A 20,694-nucleotide genomic window follows, 5' to 3' on the forward strand; every position below is an offset into this window, starting at 1 on the left:
TTAGATTTGTATGCCGCCCCTCTCCGTAGACTCGGGGTGGCTCACAGCAATGATAAAAACAATATACCATGACAAATCTAATAGTTAGAATCTAAAATAACAATAATAACTATACTAATGTTTCTCACATTTCAGAGCAGGTTTAGGAGAAGGGACAAAGACATCATTAGCAATAGCACTTACACTTATATACTGCTTCATAGTGCTTTTACAGTCATTTCTAAGCAGTTTACAGAGTCAGCATATGGCCCCCAACAATCTGTATCCGCATTATACTAACCTCAGAAGGATGGAAGACTGACTCAATCTTGAGACAATGAGATTTGAACTGCTAAAGTGCAGCAAGCAGTCAACTGAAGTAGCTTGCAGTGCTGAACTCTAACCACTGCGCCACCTCTGCTCAATCATTAGATGTAATTCCATCAATGGATTCCTAAACATTGCTTAACTTTCATAATTGCAGGTGATAATTTAAAAGATACAGTGGAACCCAGAAATAAGAGCTGCTCTACTTACGAGCAACTCGAGATAAGAGCTGGGAGGGGAGAGATATTTTTGTTCTACTTACAAGCCCAAATTCGAGATACAAGCGCCAAGGAGCTGTCTCCTGAAGCCGAACGCTAACTTCCGCGTTCAGCTTCAGGAGACAGCTGCGAAGCGGCGCGCGTGTTTGAAAAGGTTGCAGCCGGCCTGGGGGGCTCGGGGGGTGCTTGCAGCCAGCCTGGGGGGCTTGCCAGCACCCCCCCGAGCCCCCCAGGCCGGCTGCAACCTTTTAAAACACGCGCGCGGCTTCGCAGCTGTCTCCTGAAGCTGAACACGGAAGTTAGCTCTTTTTCTTTCTCTCTTTTACCTTCCCTTCCTCTATTTCTTCTTTTCTTTCTCCTTCCCACCTTCTTCCCTCCCTCCCTTCACTCATTCCTTTCTTACTCTCCCCTTTCATAAGTTTCCTTGCTTCCTTCCTCTGTTCCTGTCCCTTCCCTCTTTCCTTCCTTCCTTCCCACCCTCCGTCCATTCATTCACCCATTCCTCTCTTGATCGCTTAAAGCCGGTCCCTGGTGCAAAAAGGGTTGGGGACCTCTGTCCTACAGGATTGGGTGGCAGAGAAGTTGAACATATGTAAATTTAAAAGTTTAAGAAAGTTTACAAGTTAAGTGAAAGAAACTTCATTATTCATTTATATATACATGTACATTTCTTCATTAAAAACTTGTCTTTCTGCATAATTTAGACTAACTTTGTGAGTTTTTTGAGGGCTGGAACCAATTAAAATTATTTACATTAATTCCTATGGGGAAAAGTCGTTCGAGATAAGAGCTGCTCGACTTAAGAGCCCAGGTCAGGAACGAATTAAACTCGTATCTCGAGGTACCACTGTAGTGACTTTATTGCCCAATGAAAGTTGGTAAGCCAGTTATAAATCAAAATGACTATTTATGACTTTTATATTTTTACTGTCAGAGAAAAAGGATTGTAAATAATTTGGCCAACTTAGGAATGGGAGACATCATTTTTGTTCTGGTCAAAGTTTTTTTTTTAAATGGCCCAAATTCTGTAGTCCCGTTTTTTTTTATTTTCAACCATTTGTTGTTTACTTTTACTTCCTCTCATCCAATTTTCCAAATTCTGTGACACTCCAGTATTGGGGAAAATATAGAAAGAGAGAGAGCATGAGAGAAAGAGAGAAAGGTTAAGAGCGTACATGGCAGTGAATTGGACGTTCTTTGGTTTCATTTAGTTTTCTCCATTGCTTTGTTGCTTCTTTCATTTTGTATGTGAGCCATGCATTTACATGCTAATATTTTCAGCGAATTTACTGGGATTTCTATAACATTTTCCCTGCGGCTGCAGCCTTCCCTGTGGTCTGTAAAGGAATTAATGCTTTGGCTGGAATGTTAGTAACATGCGATAGCAGTGTAAACAGAAGTCATGGTAACTGCATTCCCATTTTAGACAATGGAACTGAGTCAACAGTGGGCCATGCAAGTGTTGTGCTCTGTCATTAGTGTGTATCTTCTTTCACGTACAATTGTATTCTTAAATTGCACTGTGCTAAATCACAGAAGAGAATCTAGTTTATGCCGTGATTAATCTAGGTGTAGCCATTGAAGTAACCCATACAAAAACATCCCCATCCCCACCTCGCATATGGTTAACTATAGCCTAGCCAAGATTTCATTTTGTGTTCTGTAGCTTAATAATAACAAGCATAACCAGGAGCGATAAGACAGAAACAAGGCTTTGCCACTGCATTCTAAATTTTCATTATGGTAAAACAGATTACAGTGATATTTCAAACCTATTTTTAATATGTGAAATAGCTATTGTTGGGATAACTTGTTACTTTAATGGCTGGGTAGTGAGTTTAAAATCTAGGACATCGTATTTTGATTCAGTTTTACTTAAAGTTAATAAGGAAAGCCTTTCTGATACTTCTACAGACATACATTTGTATGCCTGATCTGACAATCTTTTCCAGGAATATATTTGACTAAGGGCCAAACTAGATGTGATGTTGGCTGTCTCACAGTTTGGAATTTCACCTGCTGATAAAACTTGGAAGTGACTCTTTAGAAAATGTGGCTGAACATATTCCAGCAGTCTATTCTTGCACACTACCTTGTATTAGCTTAGATAAATTTCCGGCGGTTCGCCTTGTGTGACTACAGTTTGAATTGAGAAGAGTATAATAGCAAAAGGGGACCGTTTCATAAAAGACCAAGCATCACTCTCATTTTCTTTTCTTTTTTTAACCGTTGTTCTTCATAATTGCTATATCTATTGCCCTGTCTTCTGATGTCTGCAAAAGTGCGCTTCTTTTCCCCACCTGTACATGAATGAATTGTCATAAAATGTCTGAGTTTTGAAGCATGTGATTGTTTCTATTTCTTCCTCTCTGTTGAAGCAGAACATGAATTTCAGAAATCCGTTCTTTGCAATGGACCGAATGATGTCAAACATGAGAAATAATATGGTGGAATTGCAAAGTAATTTTGTAAGTAAAGTTTTTGTGTTAATTTTGTCATGAATATTATTCATTAAAATGATAGGGGGGGAAATAATTTCCTTAGAGCAGGGCTCCCCAAACCCCTAGTCCGTGTCCTGGTGCGGGGTCTTAGCCCATTCCGAACCAGTCCGTGGTTCAGAATGGACTAAGTGGTGAGAGCTCACATTTATCTATCTATCTATCTATCTATCTATCTATCTATCTATCTATCTATCTATCTATCTATCTATCTATCTATTGGATTTGTATAACACCACTCTCCGTAGACTCGGGGCGGCTAACAACAATAAAAACAGCATGTAACAATCCAATAATAAAACAACTAAAAACCCTTATTATAAAACCAAACATACACACAAACATACCATGCATAACTTGTAATGGCCTAGGGGGAAGGAATATCTGAACTCCCCCATGCCTGGCGGTATAAGTGAGTCTTGAGTAGTTTATGAAAGACAGGGAGGGTGGGGGCAGTTCTAATCTCCGGGGGGAGTTGGTTTCAGAGGGCCGGGGCCGCCACAGAGAAGGCTCTTCCCCTGGGGCCCGCCAAACGACATTGTTTAGTCGACGGGACCCGAAGAAGGCCAACTCTGTGGGACCTTATCGGTCGCTGGGATTCGTGCGGTAGCAGGCGGTTCCAGAGGTAATCTGGTCCAATGCCATGTAGGGCTTTAAAGGTCATGACCAACACTTTAAATTGTGACCGGAAACTGATCGGCAGCCAATGCAAGCCACGAAGTGTTGAAGAAAAGTGGGCGAATCTTGGAAGCCCCACAATGGCTCTCGCGGCTGCGTTCTGCACGATCTGAAGTTTCCAAACACTTTTCAAAGGTAGCTCCATGTAGAGAGTGTTGCAGTAATCGAACCTCAAGGTGATAAGGGCATGAGTGACTGTGAGCAATGACTCCCCGTCCAAATAGGGCCGCAACTGGTGCACCAGGCGAACCTGGGCAAACACCCCCCTCGCCACAGTTGAAAGATGATGTTCCAATGCACAACCATCCCTTCTCTTCCCCTTTCCCTACTGCCACCTCCACCGGTCTGAAAACACTGCCTTAGAGAAAGAGGTTAGCAGTGCACTATTATCAATTGATAGTTTTTAATTTCAGTCTTAAGTTGTATCTTCTGTAATGGAAACTGTGGAGTTTATATTTCCTGTTAGAATCATTTTCACAACATAATGTGGTACTCTCTTCAGTTTCATCCTCCCTCCTGGCCTTAGATAAATCATAACCGATGCCTAAAAAAATGGATGGAAATACCTATCAGGCCATGCATATTTGTACTAATGAGCCGGGGCGGTGCAGCAGGTAGAGTGCTGTACTGCAGGCCACTGAAGCTGACTGTAGATCTGAAGGTCAGCGGTTCAAATCTCATCACCGGCTCAAGGTTGACTCAGCCTTCCATCCTTCCAAGATAGGTAAAATGAGGACCCAGATTGTGGGGGAAATATGCTGGCTCTGTTAAAAAGTGCTATTGCTAACATGTTGTAAGCCGCCCTGAGTCTAAGGAGAAGGGCGACATAAAAATCGAATAAATAAATAAATAAAATTAAGCTTTCGACTGATTGCCAGAAAGAAAGAAATTAGTCCTGAAAAACTTACTATCAAACAGCACTAGAGTAGACTTCTACTTCTTTCCAGCATCTGACAGTTCCAAAATCAGCTCTTCTATTAAATTTATTCGCCAAGTGAATGGGTAAGTTTACATAATGCTTCAGAACATTTTGCAGGCCTGGCATATTAAGGCAATTCTGTCGATGTTGGTTGCCCCATAGTATTCTTACAGGATTTCTCTGCCCCCTCCACGCCCCAGTCTTCGGAGAGGGGCGGCATACAAATCTCATAAATAATAATAATAATAAGAAGAAGAATAAGAAGAAGAAGAAGAAGAAGAAGTTACAGCCTTGTGATAGAGGACTGCACATATCCATTCAATGTTGGCTTCCATTCTGTACTCTAATGGTAGTCTTGTTTTGTTTTAAATTAAACAAGTAAACAATTACTTGTTTTATATTATTCTCTCCAGGATAAAATGGCAGTTGATCCAAATGCTCACTCCTACAGTTCGTCCTCCGTGATGACCTATTCCAAGAAGGGCGATGAACCGCCAAAAGTTTTCCAAGCTTCAGCCCAGACACGGACTGCTCCAGGAGGGGTATGATAATATTTTGGGAATCCTCTTCTAATTAATAATAGTATTACAGTGGTCCCTCGATCATCGCGAGGGTTCCGTTCCAGGACCCCTCGCGATGATCGATTTGTCGCGAAGTAGCGGTGCGGAAGTAAAAACACCATCTGCGCATGCGCAGATGGTTTTTTTATTTCCACCGCAGCAGCGAGGAGCCGAAGATTGGGTTTCCCCGCCGCCTCGCTGCTGCTGCTTGTCCGCGCGCGTGCCGCCCGCCCCCCCCCCCCGCGCTGTTGCTGGGGCCGCTTCTCAGCTGAGAAGCAGCCCTGGGGTTTCCCCCCCCCGCGCGCGCGTGCCGCCCACCCCCCCGCGCTGTTGCTGGGGCCGCTTCTCAGCTGAGAAGCGGCCCTGGGGTTTCCCCCCCCGCGCGCGCGTGCCGCCCACCCCCCGCGCTGTTGCTGGGGCCGCTTCTCAGCTGAGAAGCGGCCCTGGGGTTTCCCCCCCGCGCGCGCGTGCCGCCCACCCCCCGCGCTGTTGCTGGGGCCGCTTCTCAGCTGAGAAGCAGCCCTGGGGTTTCCCCGCGCGCGCGCGCGCGCCGCCCGCCCCCCCCTCGCTGTTGCTGGGGCCGCTTCTCAGCTGAGAAGCAGCCCTGGGGTTTCCCCCGCGCGCAGCGCGCGCGCCGCCCGCCCCCCCACGCTGTTGCTGGGGCCGCTTCTCAGCTGAGAAGCAGCCCTGGGGTTTCCCCCGCGCGCGCGCGCGCCGCCCGCCCCCCCACGCTGTTGCTGGGGCCGCTTCTCAGCTGAGAAGCAGCCCTGGGGTTTCCCCCGCGCGCGCGCGTGCCGCCCGCCCCCCCCACGCTGTTGCTGGGGCCGCTTCTCAGCTGAGAAGCAGCCCTGGGGTTTCCCCCCGCGCGTGCCGCCCGCCCCCCGCGCTGTTGCTGGGGCCGCTTCTCAGCTGAGAAGCGGCCCTGGGGTTTCCCCGCGCGTGTGCCGCCCACCCGCCCACGCCATTGCTCGCGCCTTACCGGGGCAAGAGGGGGAAGACCCAGGGAAGCCTCTGCCCGGCGGGGAAACTCCACCATCTACGCATGCGTGGAAGGGCACGCATGCACAGATGGTGGAGTTTACTTCCGGGTTGAAAACTCGCGATATAGCGTTTCGCGAAGATCGAGATCGCGAAACTCGAGGGACCACTGTACTCTAATTTTATATGTGCTTCTAACTCCGTGTTCTGCTGGGCTTTCTGGTAGGAGCCTCCTGAAAATTCAAGAGTACAAATTTCAGACACACACACGTTTGAAAATTCAAAACAATGTTCTTTATCCCAAAATTCAAAATAAACTAAGCACTCTTTTTGTATTGCAAAGAGCACTCGTCCCTAAACAACCGGGTAGTCTGTACAATTAACCTTAAGCAGTCATTAAGTACTTAGCTAGCAGCTGTGAAGAAACTTCACATCCCTTCTTCTTCCAATGAAGTGACACACACACACACACACACACACACACACGTTGCTCTGCTTTGTTTTCAAAGGCGTGAAAAATCAACAGAGTCCAGAAACCAGCAACACAGGATTCCTGACAAACTGCGATCAGATACTCTTCCACAACGGCCAAACCCACACGCTGCTATTTATAGCAGCAGCCCTAATTACTGGAGCCCCACCCAAACACAGGTTGTCGCTCTTATCTCCTGTAATATGTCCTTACTTGGTCTCTTCTACACATAATTCTGCGCTTGCGTGGGTCCAAAACGTCTTCATCCGAATCAATGGAAGATAAGGGAGATTGACTGCCTGGGCTGTGCGCCAAGCCCCCTTCTGCTGAGTCACTCCCACCTTCTTCTTCGTCCGAGGAAACTAAACTCTGAACTGACTCTGTCAGCAATAACACAGGCCTGTGACATGTTGAAGTTTCCCCTGCATCCACCTCCACATTCCCTGGGGCAGGAGCTGGGTCAGAGCCAACCACAACACTCCATAGGCATAAATATATTATTATGCAATAGAACAAAACATTGGAAAATTAGTATAAACGTTTGAAATTAAAACTTGACTTTGAAGCGATGGCATCTGATGTTTAAAAAGCCCCTTTGTTGTTTTGCTCATAGGTGTTGCCATCTAATTTGGCTAAGACGTTTGAATTTGAACCTTAACATCAAGTTCATAAAACACAGCATGCAAGCAAGATAAAACTGATGAAAATAGCCCACAGCAAATCTCTCCAGAGTTCAGCCAGTACTTCTTTATCAAAAAGCTTCTAATAATATACTTATGGGCATGCTGATAAGTAGTAGCCAAGATTGTCGAGATAGTTAGTGTTCCTTTCATGTGGCAAATAGCAGAACGCTCTTTATCTCTGTAGCTGAAAAGTTCCATTCACCGGCTATATTTAGATGAGGCTATGATAGTTTTCAAACCATTCTCATGAAACAATGTTGAAACGTTAAAATACTGGAATTTGTGCCCAGTTTCTCTATATGTGAATCAACATGCATACTAAAGACATAATTTGGAGACATGATTGTGCATGCAACCAAATTGTTTTACGTGTGCTTTTTGTTGCTGGAGCTGTTCTTTTCCACCTCCACCCTCAAATATAACTTCCGTAGCATAGTGAGTGAAGTTTTATATAGGCGCTCACCTTCTGCACTATATATTCTTTTTTCTGATTTTAATTTAAGCTTCCTAAATTAATTTATGATTAGTTTAGGCTTCATACATGCTTCCATGATTTGCAAAATATTTACTTGAAAGGCGAAATCCAGAAGGCTAATTAGGATGTTTTCTTATTATTACCTTTTTTTTTTTTACTTGTTTGTTTTTGCTTTAATTCAGATTAAAGAAGTCAGGAAAGCCTGTAGAGATTCTGAAAGCGGATTTGAAAAAATGGCCATCGGTCATCACATTCACGATCGCGCTCATGTAGTTCAGAAGGCAAAGAACAACAAAACTGGTGATGAAGAATTGAATCAAGAATTCATTAATTTAGATGAAGGTAATTAGTCATGCTGCTGGCCTCTTATTTCCTCCCCCTCCCTCCCCCTCTCTCTAATAATAATAATAATAATAATAATAATAATAATAATAATAATAATAATAATTTATTAGACTTGTATGCTGTCCCTCTCCAGAGACTCGGGGCGGCTCACAACAATAACACAATATAAATACAAATCTAATAATTAAAACTATGGCTAAAACCCATAGTTACCCATAGTATAACAAGCAGGAAGAGGGAGATTATGATCCCGCTATATAGAGTGCTGGTGAGACCACATTTGGAATACTGTGTTCAATTCTGGAGACCTCACCTACAAAAAGATATTGACAAAATTGAACGGGTCCAAAGACGGGCTACACGAATGGTGGAAGGTCTTAAGCATAAAACGTATCAGGATAGACTTAATGAACTCAATCTGTATAGTCTGGAGGACAGAAGGGAAAGGGGGGACATGATCGAAACATTTAAATATATTAAAGGGTTAAATAAGGTCCAGGGGGGAAGTGTTTTTAATAGGAAAGTGAACACAAGGACAAGGGGACACAATCTGAAGTTAGTTGGGGGAAAGATCAAAAGCAACATGAGAAAATATTATTTTACTGAAAGAGTAGTAGATCCTTGGAACAAACTTCCAGCAGACGTGGTAGATAAATCCACAGTAACTGAATTTAAACATGCCTGGGAGAAACATATATCCATCCTAAGATAAAATACAGAAAATAGTATAAGGGCAGACTAGATGGACCATGAGGTCTTTTTCTTCCGTCAGACTTCTATGTTTCTATTATCTTAAAAACAAGCAGTAATACACATCAATATTACAATCATACCCACACATAACTTTTAATGGTCAGAAGTGGGGGGGGGCATATGCTAGTTGCCCCATGCTTGGCGACATAGATAGGTCTTAAGGCTCTTGCGAAAGGCGGGTAGGGTAGGGGCAGTGTGAATCTCTGGAGGGAGCTGGTTCCAGAGGGCTGGGGCGCCACAGAGAAGGCTCTTCCCCTAGACCCCGCCAGATGGCGGGACATGGAGAAGGCCAACTCTGTGGGACCTGATTGGCCACTGGGACTTATGCGGCAGAAGGCGGTCTTGTAAGTAGTCTAGTCCTATGCTATGTAGGGCTTTATAGGTCATCACCAACACTTTGAATTGTGTCCAGAAACCAATCGGCCACCAATGCAGGCTGTGGAGTGTTGACAAAACATGGGTATATCTGGAAAGATCCATAACTGCTCACGCAACTGCGTTCCGCTCGATCTGAAGTTTCCGAACACTTTTCAGAGGATCACCTGTCAATGCTGTTTAGATAGCGCCATAAGCATATACTTGCATATAAAAATAGTGTATGGTGCATTTTGTAGATAATTATGTGTTTCTTGTTAGTGCAAAATATTAAGATATATACATACATATATATGTCACATGCTGAATTTGAAAATTAAGGGAGACTAGGATAGATCTATTTCGTCCTTATTTTGGCCTCATCAACTAGCCATGCCCACTGGGACTTGAACCTGCAACCTTTGCCTTATAAGGCAGAGAATTATCCTCTAGGCTACAGTATCCAATCCCTTCAGCTATGCACCAGGGAAGGGTTACATATTTTTGTGTCGAATCACCCTGGTGCATATACATACATATATATGTATATGTATATACCAATATACCAATATACATATATATATATATGTATATACCAATATACCAATATACCAGGGTGATTCGACACAAAATGTAACCCTTCCCTGGTACAGAGCTGAAGGGATTGGATGCTGTAGCCTAGAGGATAATTCTCTGCCTTACAAGGCAAAGGTTGCAGGTTCAAGTCCCAGTGGGTATGGCTAGCTGATGAGGCCAAAATAAGGCCGAAATAGATCTATCCTAGTCTCCCTTAATTTTCAAATTCAGCTTAAACATGTGACATATATATATATATACATATATATACATACATACATACATACATACATACATACATACATACATACATATATATATATATATATATGTACACCTTTTTGAATTAAGAAATGTATAATTTAAAATTGCAATTGTTTTCCAGGAGAAGCTCATTCATTCGATGAACAATGGCAAAAGGAGATTCTGAAGTTTAAGCCCTCTGGAGGAAGACACAATGTAGATTCCCCAAAACATAGAAGTATTCACCATGTAAGCAAGGATGATGCTCCAAGGAGGTATAACAATGGAATTTTTCTTGTTTTGCCTTGCACTATTTTAAGAGAGAGTGTCAGAATTCCTTTCAGATGTCATATGTGTATAACGGGTGCGCTCCTACTTACCTTGCTGTCCGTTCGCTTCCTCCCACACCGCATGGACGCGCCTCATAGGCACACATGCCCTTTGTGCATGCATGCATGGAAACAAGGTGCATGGAAACAAGGATGGCGACTGCATGCACAGTGTCAGAAACTCAGCTTCTGCGCATGCTCAGAAAAAAATAAAATAAATTCAGAAAAAAAAGATGGTGGTGCCCATGGAACCGGGTCAGTGATGTCACCAATGGTCCGCTACTGGTTTGTCCAAACCCACCCCTGGTATCTTCTGTTGGGTAATTGTTTATTTTTCAAGAACACATTCAACTATTGTGTACCTTAAGCATCCTAACATAAAAATATTGGAACTAATTGTCTGCTGACTAGTTCAATTAAAACCAGCAAGGAAAAAATATTAAGACAGAAAATCTGTGTGAAAATAATATTGCCCAAGACGGGCATAAGGAACATGTCCTACAAACCTTGATAAATTACAGCCCTGGCTATCCCTTAGTATTTGATTGATTTATTGATTGATTGATTGATTGATTGATTGATTGGATATGTATGCCACCCCTCTCCGGAGACTCGAGGGGGCTAACAGCAATAATAAAACAGCATATAATAATAATCCAATGCTAAAAACAATTAAAAACCCATTATTATAAAAACCAAACATACATACAGACATACCATGCATAAAATTGTAAAGGCCTAGAGGGAAAGAGTATCTCAATTCCCCCATGCCTGGCGGCAGGGGTGGGTTTTAAGTAGCTTACGAAAGGCAAGGTGGGTGGGGGAAATTCTAATCTCTGGGGGGAGTTGGTTCCAAAGGGCCGGGGCCACCACAGAGAAGGCTCTTCCCCTGGGTCCCGCCAAGCGGCATTGTTTAGTTGACAGGACCCGGAGAAGGCCCACTCTGTGGGACCTAACTGGTCGCTGGGATTCGTGCAGCAGAAGGCGGTCCGGTGCCATGAAGGGCTTTATAGGTTATAACCAACACTTTGAATTGTGACCGGAAACTGATCGGCAACCAATGCAGACTGCGGAGTGTTGATGTAACATGGGCATATTTGGGGAAGCCCATGACTGCTCTCGTAGCTGCATTCTATTATTGCTAAGACATTAGAGCATCTTGTGTACCACAAGTTCTCCACTCATTTATTGGTGCAGTCCTGGTCCCCTGCATGTTTGTTTTCACCAGATCTTAGTGACTCCATCTTCATTGGATTACAGGTGACAAAATTGAGTGGCGACATTGCACTTTAGTTTTGTAAGCCATCTGAAAAACAGTTGTTTCTTTAATGCAGTGCTTCTCAATTATTTTCTGTTATGCCCCCCCTCCCCCCCAGGAAGCAGTAAACATTTTGGACCTTCACCCCCCAAACTCTTTGCCGAGATGATTGTTTGCCATATTTGGCACGTTTTTGCTTAAAAAACTCAAGTGGCTTATCAGCGTGATTGGGGTGTTTAAGTGACAACTTAATTTATTTGGCTTCATGCTGTCCGCTGCCAACATTTTAGACACAGTAAACATAGTGACCTTTCCTCTTCTCCCACCGTAGTCACAGTGAAGCTAAGCACTACATGCGTTTCATCATATTTCCTCATCTTAGCTGTCGGGAGACTTACATTTGTCTCATAATAATAATAATAATAATAATAATTTATTGGATTTGTATGCCGCCCCTCTCCGTAGACTTGGGGCGGCTAACAACAATAATAAAAACAGCATGTAACAATCCAATAATAAAACACTAAAAAACCCTTATTATAAAACCAAACATACACATAAACATACCATGCATAACTTGTAATGGCCTAGGGGGGAGGAATATCTCAACTCCCCCATGCCTGGCGGTATAAGTGAGTCTTGAGTAGTTTACTAAAGACAGGGAGGGTGGGAGCAATTCTAATCTCCGGGGGGAATTGGTTCCAGAGGGCCGAGGCCGCCACAGAGAAGGCTCTTCCACTGGGGCCCGCCAAACGATATTGTTTAGTCGACGGGACCCGGAGAAGGCCAATTCTGTGGGACCTTATTGGTCGCTGGGATTCGTGCGGTAGCAGGCGTCTCTTTCCTCTTCATCCCCGTTAAATATTTTTCCATGGTGTCTCTTAAGGATTGGTTATCTGCACTTCATATCTCCTGCTCTGTGCTGTGTGCTATTGCTTGGTGCAAAAAACCCTTATTCCCTGTGGCAAAAAAACCACATTTCCCGGGATCATGTCCCCTCTCCCGCTATGGCTGCGCCCACCTACACTATTTGAGAAGCACTGCTTTAATGCATGGTTAAAGGCTTTTTCTGTGCGTAGCTGATGTTACAATGTATAAAATAAACATCAAGTATTCCTTTTTTGTTGCCTTGGATTTTTTCCAGGGAGAAGATGCACCCAAGGACAGCAATAGAAGGACCCAGGAGACCCGTATCTTCTCTTGAAAAACTTAGTGTCAAGGGATCACATGTTCCTCTCAAACCCAACAAAAAATAATTGTGTTGCTTTTCATGTAAAATATGGGTGTCTTGGGAGAGGACACAATTCTGGATCAACAAATAAGACCAAGCTCTCTGTTCCTAGCATTAGTGACTCTTTTTTTCCCCCTTTTGACTACTGAATGTTTATATCAGTTTCAACTCCTTGGTAACATTTGGCTCTGAAGAGTAAATGAAACACACTTGAGTTTGAAAAATACTTTATGGCTTTCTAAAAGAAAATGTGGAACTGTTACAGCTATTTTCATTAACACCAACTGCTCTAATGAATATGGGAACAAAGTTAGCATTGCAAAGATAGTATCAGGTTTTAAGGACTTTAAATAAATGCATTGTTTGTAACTCAAAAAGCAATACTGGTATGCTTTTGGCAAAAGGCCAGCCTTTCCAAGACTGGATTGCAGTTGAACTGCAAACTTATTAGCCATTGCATAATGAACGTAATGTCAATTTTCTTACTATCACTGAATTCTATCCAGAATTAGTTTCGCCCATATATATTACATGAACAGATTCAGTATCTTAGTTACACTTTGGGTATGCGAAAACAAAACCAAGGTGACTCTAAACTAAAGCATTTCACTAAGGCGAATGCTGCCATCTTTGCTTAAAATATTTAACCCAATCCATTTTGGCTTCTTCGGTGTTGTAAAAAAAAAAAAAGCATTTATTCTACTTTGATTGAAAGTTTTCTTCTAAATTATTAAATTCCATATTCTAATTATTGTTCTGATAGGAAAAAGTACTAATTTTTACAAACAATGGTTTATCATTTTAAATATTGGGGTTTTTTAAAGATTGGGTCAGATCAATAGCAATGTAACGTTTATTGGGCAACTAGCAATTCAGTAGAAAAAGTGGTAACTGAACCTCATTTCAGTTTTCATATTCTGTACTGGAGCAAAAAGGTGCACAGCTGACATCAGGTGATGGAGAATTTCTGAATTATCAATCCATTTTAAGACTGTTTTTAGTGCCACTCTCCTCCTTTCTCTTGATGATATTTTCCGCTTGTTCTTAATTATTTTGTTTGCTTACTGATTCGTCAGTTCATTTTTATGATGCTGAAGGGTAAGCTAAAGATGCAAATTTTTGCAGTAGGAAAAATACAAAAATACAGATTTACTGAATGTAGTTTGTCAACATGACAATTTACTGTAAGCAATTGAAATTGATAAAGCATCTATTAATGCAAAATCATTAAAACATGAATATTTTGATTCATAGATTATCAAGGCTTGTCTGTTTAGATATTGCTGCTCTGTAGGGATAACTGGGAAATGTTAGTTTTGATATCTGAGCTTCTGTGATAAAAGTTCTAATATTGTGATAGCTTATTAAATATTTACTAAATAAAATATATGTACCACTCCTCTTTCAAGGTATGTAACTTAGATATGTATATGTATGCTATTCTTCATACTGAATAAACACTATGCTATATTAGATTGACAATTATAACTTAAACGAATCTTTCAGATTTCATAAGAGTTCTTCATTAACACTTGGCACTTTTTTGATAATAAAGAGCTATTCAACAAAGTGTGTGTTGTTTTGCAGAAGAAATGGTACAATGCACTGCTGAAATGATAGTCTATAGCAGTGTTTTTCAACCAGTGTGCCGTGGCACACTAGTGTGCCGCGAGACATGGTCAGCTGTGCCGCAAAGAAGGAAGCTCAGGTTCTGGTCTCGCAACTTTTTGCTGAGAAAGAGAGTGAGAGTGAGAGAGAGAGAGAAAGAAAGCAAGAGAGAGAGAGAGTAAGAGAGAAAGCAAGAGAGAAATAAAAGAGAAAGAGAGAAAGCAAGAGAGAAATAAAAGAGAAAGAGAGAGAAAGCAAGAGAGAAAGAAAGCAAGAGAGAGAAAGAAAGCAAGAGAGAGAGAAAAGGAGTGGAAGGGAGAGAGAGAGAGGGAGAGAAAGAAAGAAAGCAAGAGAGAGGGAGGGAGAGAGAAAGTAAGAGAGAAAGAAAGCAAGATAGAGAAAGAAAGCGAGAAAAGGAGAGGAAGGGAGAGAGAGAGAAATGAGCAAAAAGGGGAGGAAAAAAGAGAAATGAGAAAATGAGACAGAATGAGAGGAAAGAGAGAGAAACAAAAGAGAGAGAAGTGACTCCTGATAGCATATGATAAAAAGCACCCAAAGAATAAGAGAGAAAAAACCCCTAGCCCTCACCTGTTTTTGGAAATGGTTCAAGAGAGTGTATACACACACACACAAGGGTGGAGAGGAGACAGGGATAAAAAAAGAGAGGAGAGTGTCTTAGGGTGTCATTTTGTGCCATTTTGGTTGGTGGTGTGCCCCAGGATTTTGTAAATGTAAAAAATGTGCCGCGGCTCAAAAAAGGTTGAAAACCACTGGTCTATAGCCATAATGGTGAACCTATGACACGCGTGCCACAGGTGGCACATACAGCCTTCTCTGCAGGCACACAAACCGTCGCCTACACTCAGCTACAGGGTCTCTGCCATGCAGGCAGGGATGGGCAGCAGGCAGGACGGGGTGGAACACAGTTCCACCGGCGGAAATGAAGCTGTGTGCCTAGCTTCAGCTGACCATCTCACCCTCCCATCCTCCTCCTCACAAAGCGGCAGGTAGACCAGCACCGGCAGGAGTTGCAGGGCGCCCATTTCCTCCCGCCTCTTTTCTCAACAGCTAATCGGAACCCGTTCGCCTAGCTACCCAGCCTGAGGCAAGGGGTGACCCAGGAAGGAGAGCGCGGGAAACACAAAGCAAATTATTATTATTATTATTATTATTATTATTATTATTATTATTATTATTTATTAGATTTGTATGCCGCCCCTCTCCCCAGACTCGGGGTGGCTCACAACAACAATAAAACAGTACACAATAAACAAATCTAATATTTAAAAAATATCTAAAAAACCCATTATTTTAAAAAACATACAACACAAGCATACCATACATAACACTATATAAGCCTGGGGGAGATGTCTCAATTCCCCCATGGCTGACAGCAGAGGTGGGTTTTAAGAAGTTTGTGAAAGGCAAGGAGGGTGGGGGCAATCCTAATCTCCGGGGGGGAACTGGTTCCAGAGGGTCGGGGCCACCACAGCGAAGGCTCTTCCCCTGGCTCCCGCCAAACGACATTGTTTAGTCAACAGGACCCGGAGAAGGCCAACTCTGTGGGACCTAAATTGTCACCCCAGAGAGCAACACTGGTGAGGTTGTAAGTCGAGGATTTAACAGTTCACTTGAATGATCGTTCAAACCACTCCCACTTGATCACATGGCTGGCAAGCCACTCCTACCCAGTCACATGACCATCAAGCCATACCCACAATGTGGCAGTAAAAACTTTGGCTGCCCATTACTGTGTGCAGGCATGGGGGAATGGGATGCACATGGAGGGGGTGTGCACAGGTATGTGTGAGTCATGCGTGCACGAGTGAGGGTTGGGTGGGCACATGTGTTACATGCGCATGCATGAGGTAGGGCATGGAGGTCACACATACATTGCATTATTGTTTTTGGCAATCGGCACCAAAAAGCTAGCCATCACTAGTCTATAGCATATTTTCTTCCCTTAACTGGAATTTATAAGCTTGTTAACCCTCTGGCTAGAGTACAAAATAATGTAAACATATGAAATTATTTAAGATTCTTTAGCTTTTCAGATTTAATAGCTGTTGCTGAAAACCTAAGTCTTTTCTATGGTTGGAAATTATTATTATTATTATTATTATTATTATTATTATTATTATTATTTATTAGATTTGTATGCCGCCCCTCTCCGGAGACTCGGAGCGGCACACAATTATTAAATATTAAATTATTAAATATCGCAACAGGTTTATTCACTTCTGGCTTTAAGATTATGTACAGGTAGTCCTTAAAGCTGGTTTGTTTAGTGATGATTCAAAGTTACAACAGAACTGGGGGGGGGGAACGATTGATGACCATGTTTCAGAGTTATAACCCTTTCAGCATCCCAATGATCACATGATCAAAATTCAGATGCTTGGCAATTGGCACATATTTATGTTACTTATGTGGTCCTGATGTCATGATCGTCTTCTGCGATCTTCAAAGTCAGTGGGGAATCCAGTTACTAATTGGTTACTAATATAACATCTGCACTGATTCACTTGACAACAGTGGCAAAAAAAGGTAATAAAATAGAGCAAAACTCTCTTAACAAATGTTTCACTTTGCATCAGAAATGTTGGATTCAATGTGGTGGTAAGTTACGAACTACTTTATATCCTAGGAGGATGGAGGTCATGCCACAAATTGCAAGACATAAAAAGTGAGATTGCCACTTAGTTCATACTTCCACTGTGTTACTATGGAACTCAGTAAGACTTAGGCATATTTGTAAAACAGATGTTCTACATTTGTTACATTTTTGTGGATTCTGTATCTCAGAAAAGTAGCAATTCATTTTACAAGTGTATGTGAACCAGTTACTTTAAAGCAATTAGCTGAAGAGTATGATGTCAATACTGTAGTAGGAGCGCTTGCCAGATATTTGTATGGTCATTGAAGGATGGTGGACGTTATTATTATTATTATTATTATTATTATTATTATTATTATTATTATTATTATTAAATTAATTAGATTTGTATGCCGCCCCTCTCCAAAGACTCTGACTTGAGAAATATTCTAGTGCAGAACAGGGAATAAACTATTGGCAAAAGTTTGAGATACAGTTTGGGTCTTTGGCAACAGTTAAATATGAAAGATGTTCAAAAGCTCTATCAACTATGTGTGTGCTGGTGGCATTCCACTTTCTCAGTTTAGAAGTTCCAAACATAGACTGGTGTGGCTGATGATTCTCTGCCTGAAAAAAAATATTTATCTCATGTTGCCTAGCAACACTGTTCTAAGTTTAAAAAGAATTCAAATACGGACAAAATCAAAATATAACCCTTTTCTTCATTTTGAAATCAACAGATACAATGTAGTTTACATCTATGTGGTTCTAAATCATGTTGTGTCTTTGCCATTGTAAAGAAGAAAAATCTACCTTAGAATAAAATTTAAATTCTTAGTTCAATACAGTATGTTGCATGATTCATTTTGCAAGTGGAGTCATGGATGGGAGGTCTGGAAAAATTCATTAAAATTTAATACGACCTTTCAATCATTAAGCACGATTGCCGAGTTAATCCTATTTTTCTAAATCTATAGCGAGGCTGACTCATTTGCTGTGCACCTGGATGACTAAAGTGGGCTAATCACTCACTTCCAACTTCTCATTACATACAGATAGATAGATAGATAGATAGATAGATAGATAGATAGATAGATAGATAGATAGATAGATAGATAGATGAAACAGGATCTTTGGAGTTTTAGTAGTGATTTGATATGAGGACTAACTCAAGTTAAATTCAGTTCCTGTAAGTGGATGCAGTCTAGTAGTTTTCCTACCAGGGGTATAATTTCCCATCATTTTTTTCCAAGACTCTCTTGTTTTTATACATACAGGTAATCCATGACTTACACCATCACTAAAAAGTGACTTAAGACCATGTTTCACACTTATGACTGTTGTAGCATCTCCATGGTCATACGATTTACTTTTAAAAATAATTTTTATTAAACATAAACATTAAAAAATACATTTCAACATTGAACCACAGACTTCAAAACAAACCTATACAAACCACATATAAACATATAAATAAAAACAAAAAGCTTCTAACCCTTTTACAGTAAGACGGTGTTGGTGTTATAATTCTATATCCCTTCTAGTAAGTTAAACTGTTATTCTTCTACAGATGCAGTGTCCCTGAGTCATGTGATTAGCCTTTTGTGACTTTCTGACAAGCCAAGGCAATGAGGAAACCAGATTCATTGAACAATGGTGTTATTAATTTAACAGTTTCAGGGTTCACTTAACAAATGTAGCAAGAAAAGTTATAAAATAAGGCAAAACTCACTTAACAAATTTCTCACTTAAGAAATTTTGGGCTCAATTGTGGTCTTAAGTTGAGGACTACCTATACTTGCCACCTATTTTAAATATGGGATTTTCCAAACTGGGCTTTAACCATAAGATTACTTGGAAGTATCACAATCAGAGTCTAATTAGGTTTGCCCCTGCTTAACTTGTTTCTAGATCAGCCAAAATTACTAGGGCATAAGTAACATCGAGTCGTTATAGCTTCCAGCATTTCAAGATTTGGAGTCTGTCTATGGCTCTATTCTGAGAGGACCTCTAAGTAAGGTCGACATGTGAAGCTTCCTCAACTTGATCCATGTATCTGTCAGGCAGGATTCCCTGGATACTGACAACAGATTTCAGATTAAAACAAGAAAATCAGCCCCAGGCTCTCTGTTTTAGAAGCACACCCAAGATCACAAACGGTCTTTTCTTCCATGCAACATGCCATCGGGGATAGCAGAAATATTCAACCACCTGTTTATAAATCCGTGTTTGAGTTGAGTACAGGTAGAAACATAGAAGACTGACGGCAGAAAAAGACCTCATGGTCCATCTAGTCTGCCCTTATACTATTTTCTGTATTTTATCTTAGGATGGATATATGTTTATCCCAGGCATGTTTAAATTCATTTACTGTGGATTTACCAACCACGTCTGCAGAAAGTTTGTTCCAAGGATCTACTACTCTTTCAGTAAAATAATATTTTATCACGTTGCTTTTGATCTTTCCCCCAACTAACTTCAGATTGTGTCCCCTTGTTCTTGTGTTCACTTTCCTATTAAAAACACTTCCCTCCTGAACCTTATTTAACCCTTTAATATATTTAAATGTTTCTATCATGTCCTCCCTTTTCCTTCTGTCCTCCAGACTATACAGATTGAGTTCACTAAGTCTTTCCTGATACGTTTTATGCTTAAGACCTTCCACCATTCTTGCAGCCCGTCTTTGGACCCGTTCAATTTTGTCAATATCTTTTTGTAGGTGAGATCTCCAGAACTGAACACAGTATTCCAAATGTGGTCTCACCAGCACTCTATATAGCGGGATCATAATCTCCCTCTTCCTGCTTGTTATACCTCTAGCTATGCAGCCAAGCATCCTACTTGCTTTCCCTACCGCCTGACTGCACTCCTCAAACCATTCGTTTAGTGAAATCTCTGATTTAATGGCATCTATCGGTTACAGCATCAACTGACATGACCATTTTTCACACTTGTGACCATTGCATCCTGTCCTACTGTCCTATTGTCCAGATTTACCTATACCTACTTTGCCAGGGTGGTGCAGTGGTTAGAGTGCAGCACTGCAGGCTACTTCAGCTTACTGCTAGCTGTAGTTCAGCAGTTCAAATCTCACCACTGGCTCAAGGTTGACTCAGCCTTCCATCCTTCCAAGGTGGGTAAAACCGCTTAGAGAGGGCTGTAAAAAGCAGTCTATACGCTATTGCTAAATGCTATTGTTTGTTTATACCATATATGTTATCTTGTACACGCTTTGACAAACAAACAAATTCAAACATTCGGCAACTAGCATGCATTTTTGAGTGTTGCAGTGTCCCGTGGTCATGTTATCTCCTTTTGGTGACCTTCTGACAGGTGAGAACAATGCAGAAGCCAGATTCATTTAATAACTGTGTTGGGAGTTTGGCAACTTGAGTGATTCACTTGGGGACTGGGGTAGGCAGAGCCATGGGGTGGGGCAATACTCACTTAACTGTCTTACCTGGCAAGTAGAAATTTTGGCTCAATTGTGGTCATAACTCAAGGATGATTGGAGGGAATTAAGAAGAGGCTGGACAGTCACTTGTCTGAAATTTATTTGTTTGTTTATTTGTTTAATTCATTTGTCAAACATGTATAGGATAGTAATAGCTTAT

General features: G+C 41.6%; 1 protein-coding gene across 8 annotated transcripts in view; it reads left to right on the top strand.

Moving 5' to 3' along the window:
• MLF1 (myeloid leukemia factor 1) overlaps positions 1 to 14,445 on the top strand; it is a 44,188-nt gene extending 29,743 nt beyond the window's left edge. For 5 of the 8 annotated variants that reach the window (XM_070753520.1, XM_070753514.1, XM_070753516.1 and 2 more), the window contains 5 exons: positions 2,906 to 2,992; positions 5,033 to 5,161; positions 7,970 to 8,129; positions 10,201 to 10,333; positions 12,790 to 14,445. In XM_070753520.1, the coding sequence (XP_070609621.1) occupies positions 2,906 to 2,992; positions 5,033 to 5,161; positions 7,970 to 8,129; positions 10,201 to 10,333; positions 12,790 to 12,901 (621 nt within the window). In that variant the 3' untranslated portion in view covers positions 12,902 to 14,445. Of the gene's footprint in view, positions 1 to 2,902; positions 2,993 to 5,032; positions 5,162 to 7,969; positions 8,130 to 10,200; positions 10,334 to 12,789 lie in introns of all 8 variants that reach the window. The other 3 variants (XM_070753519.1, XM_070753515.1, XM_070753521.1) reach the window with 1 other exon arrangement.
• The last annotated feature ends 6,249 nt before the right edge of the window (positions 14,446 to 20,694 follow it).

This window comes from Erythrolamprus reginae, chromosome 5 (genome assembly GCF_031021105.1).
Source record: "Erythrolamprus reginae isolate rEryReg1 chromosome 5, rEryReg1.hap1, whole genome shotgun sequence".
Classification (NCBI taxonomy): Eukaryota; Metazoa; Chordata; class Lepidosauria; order Squamata; family Dipsadidae; genus Erythrolamprus; species Erythrolamprus reginae.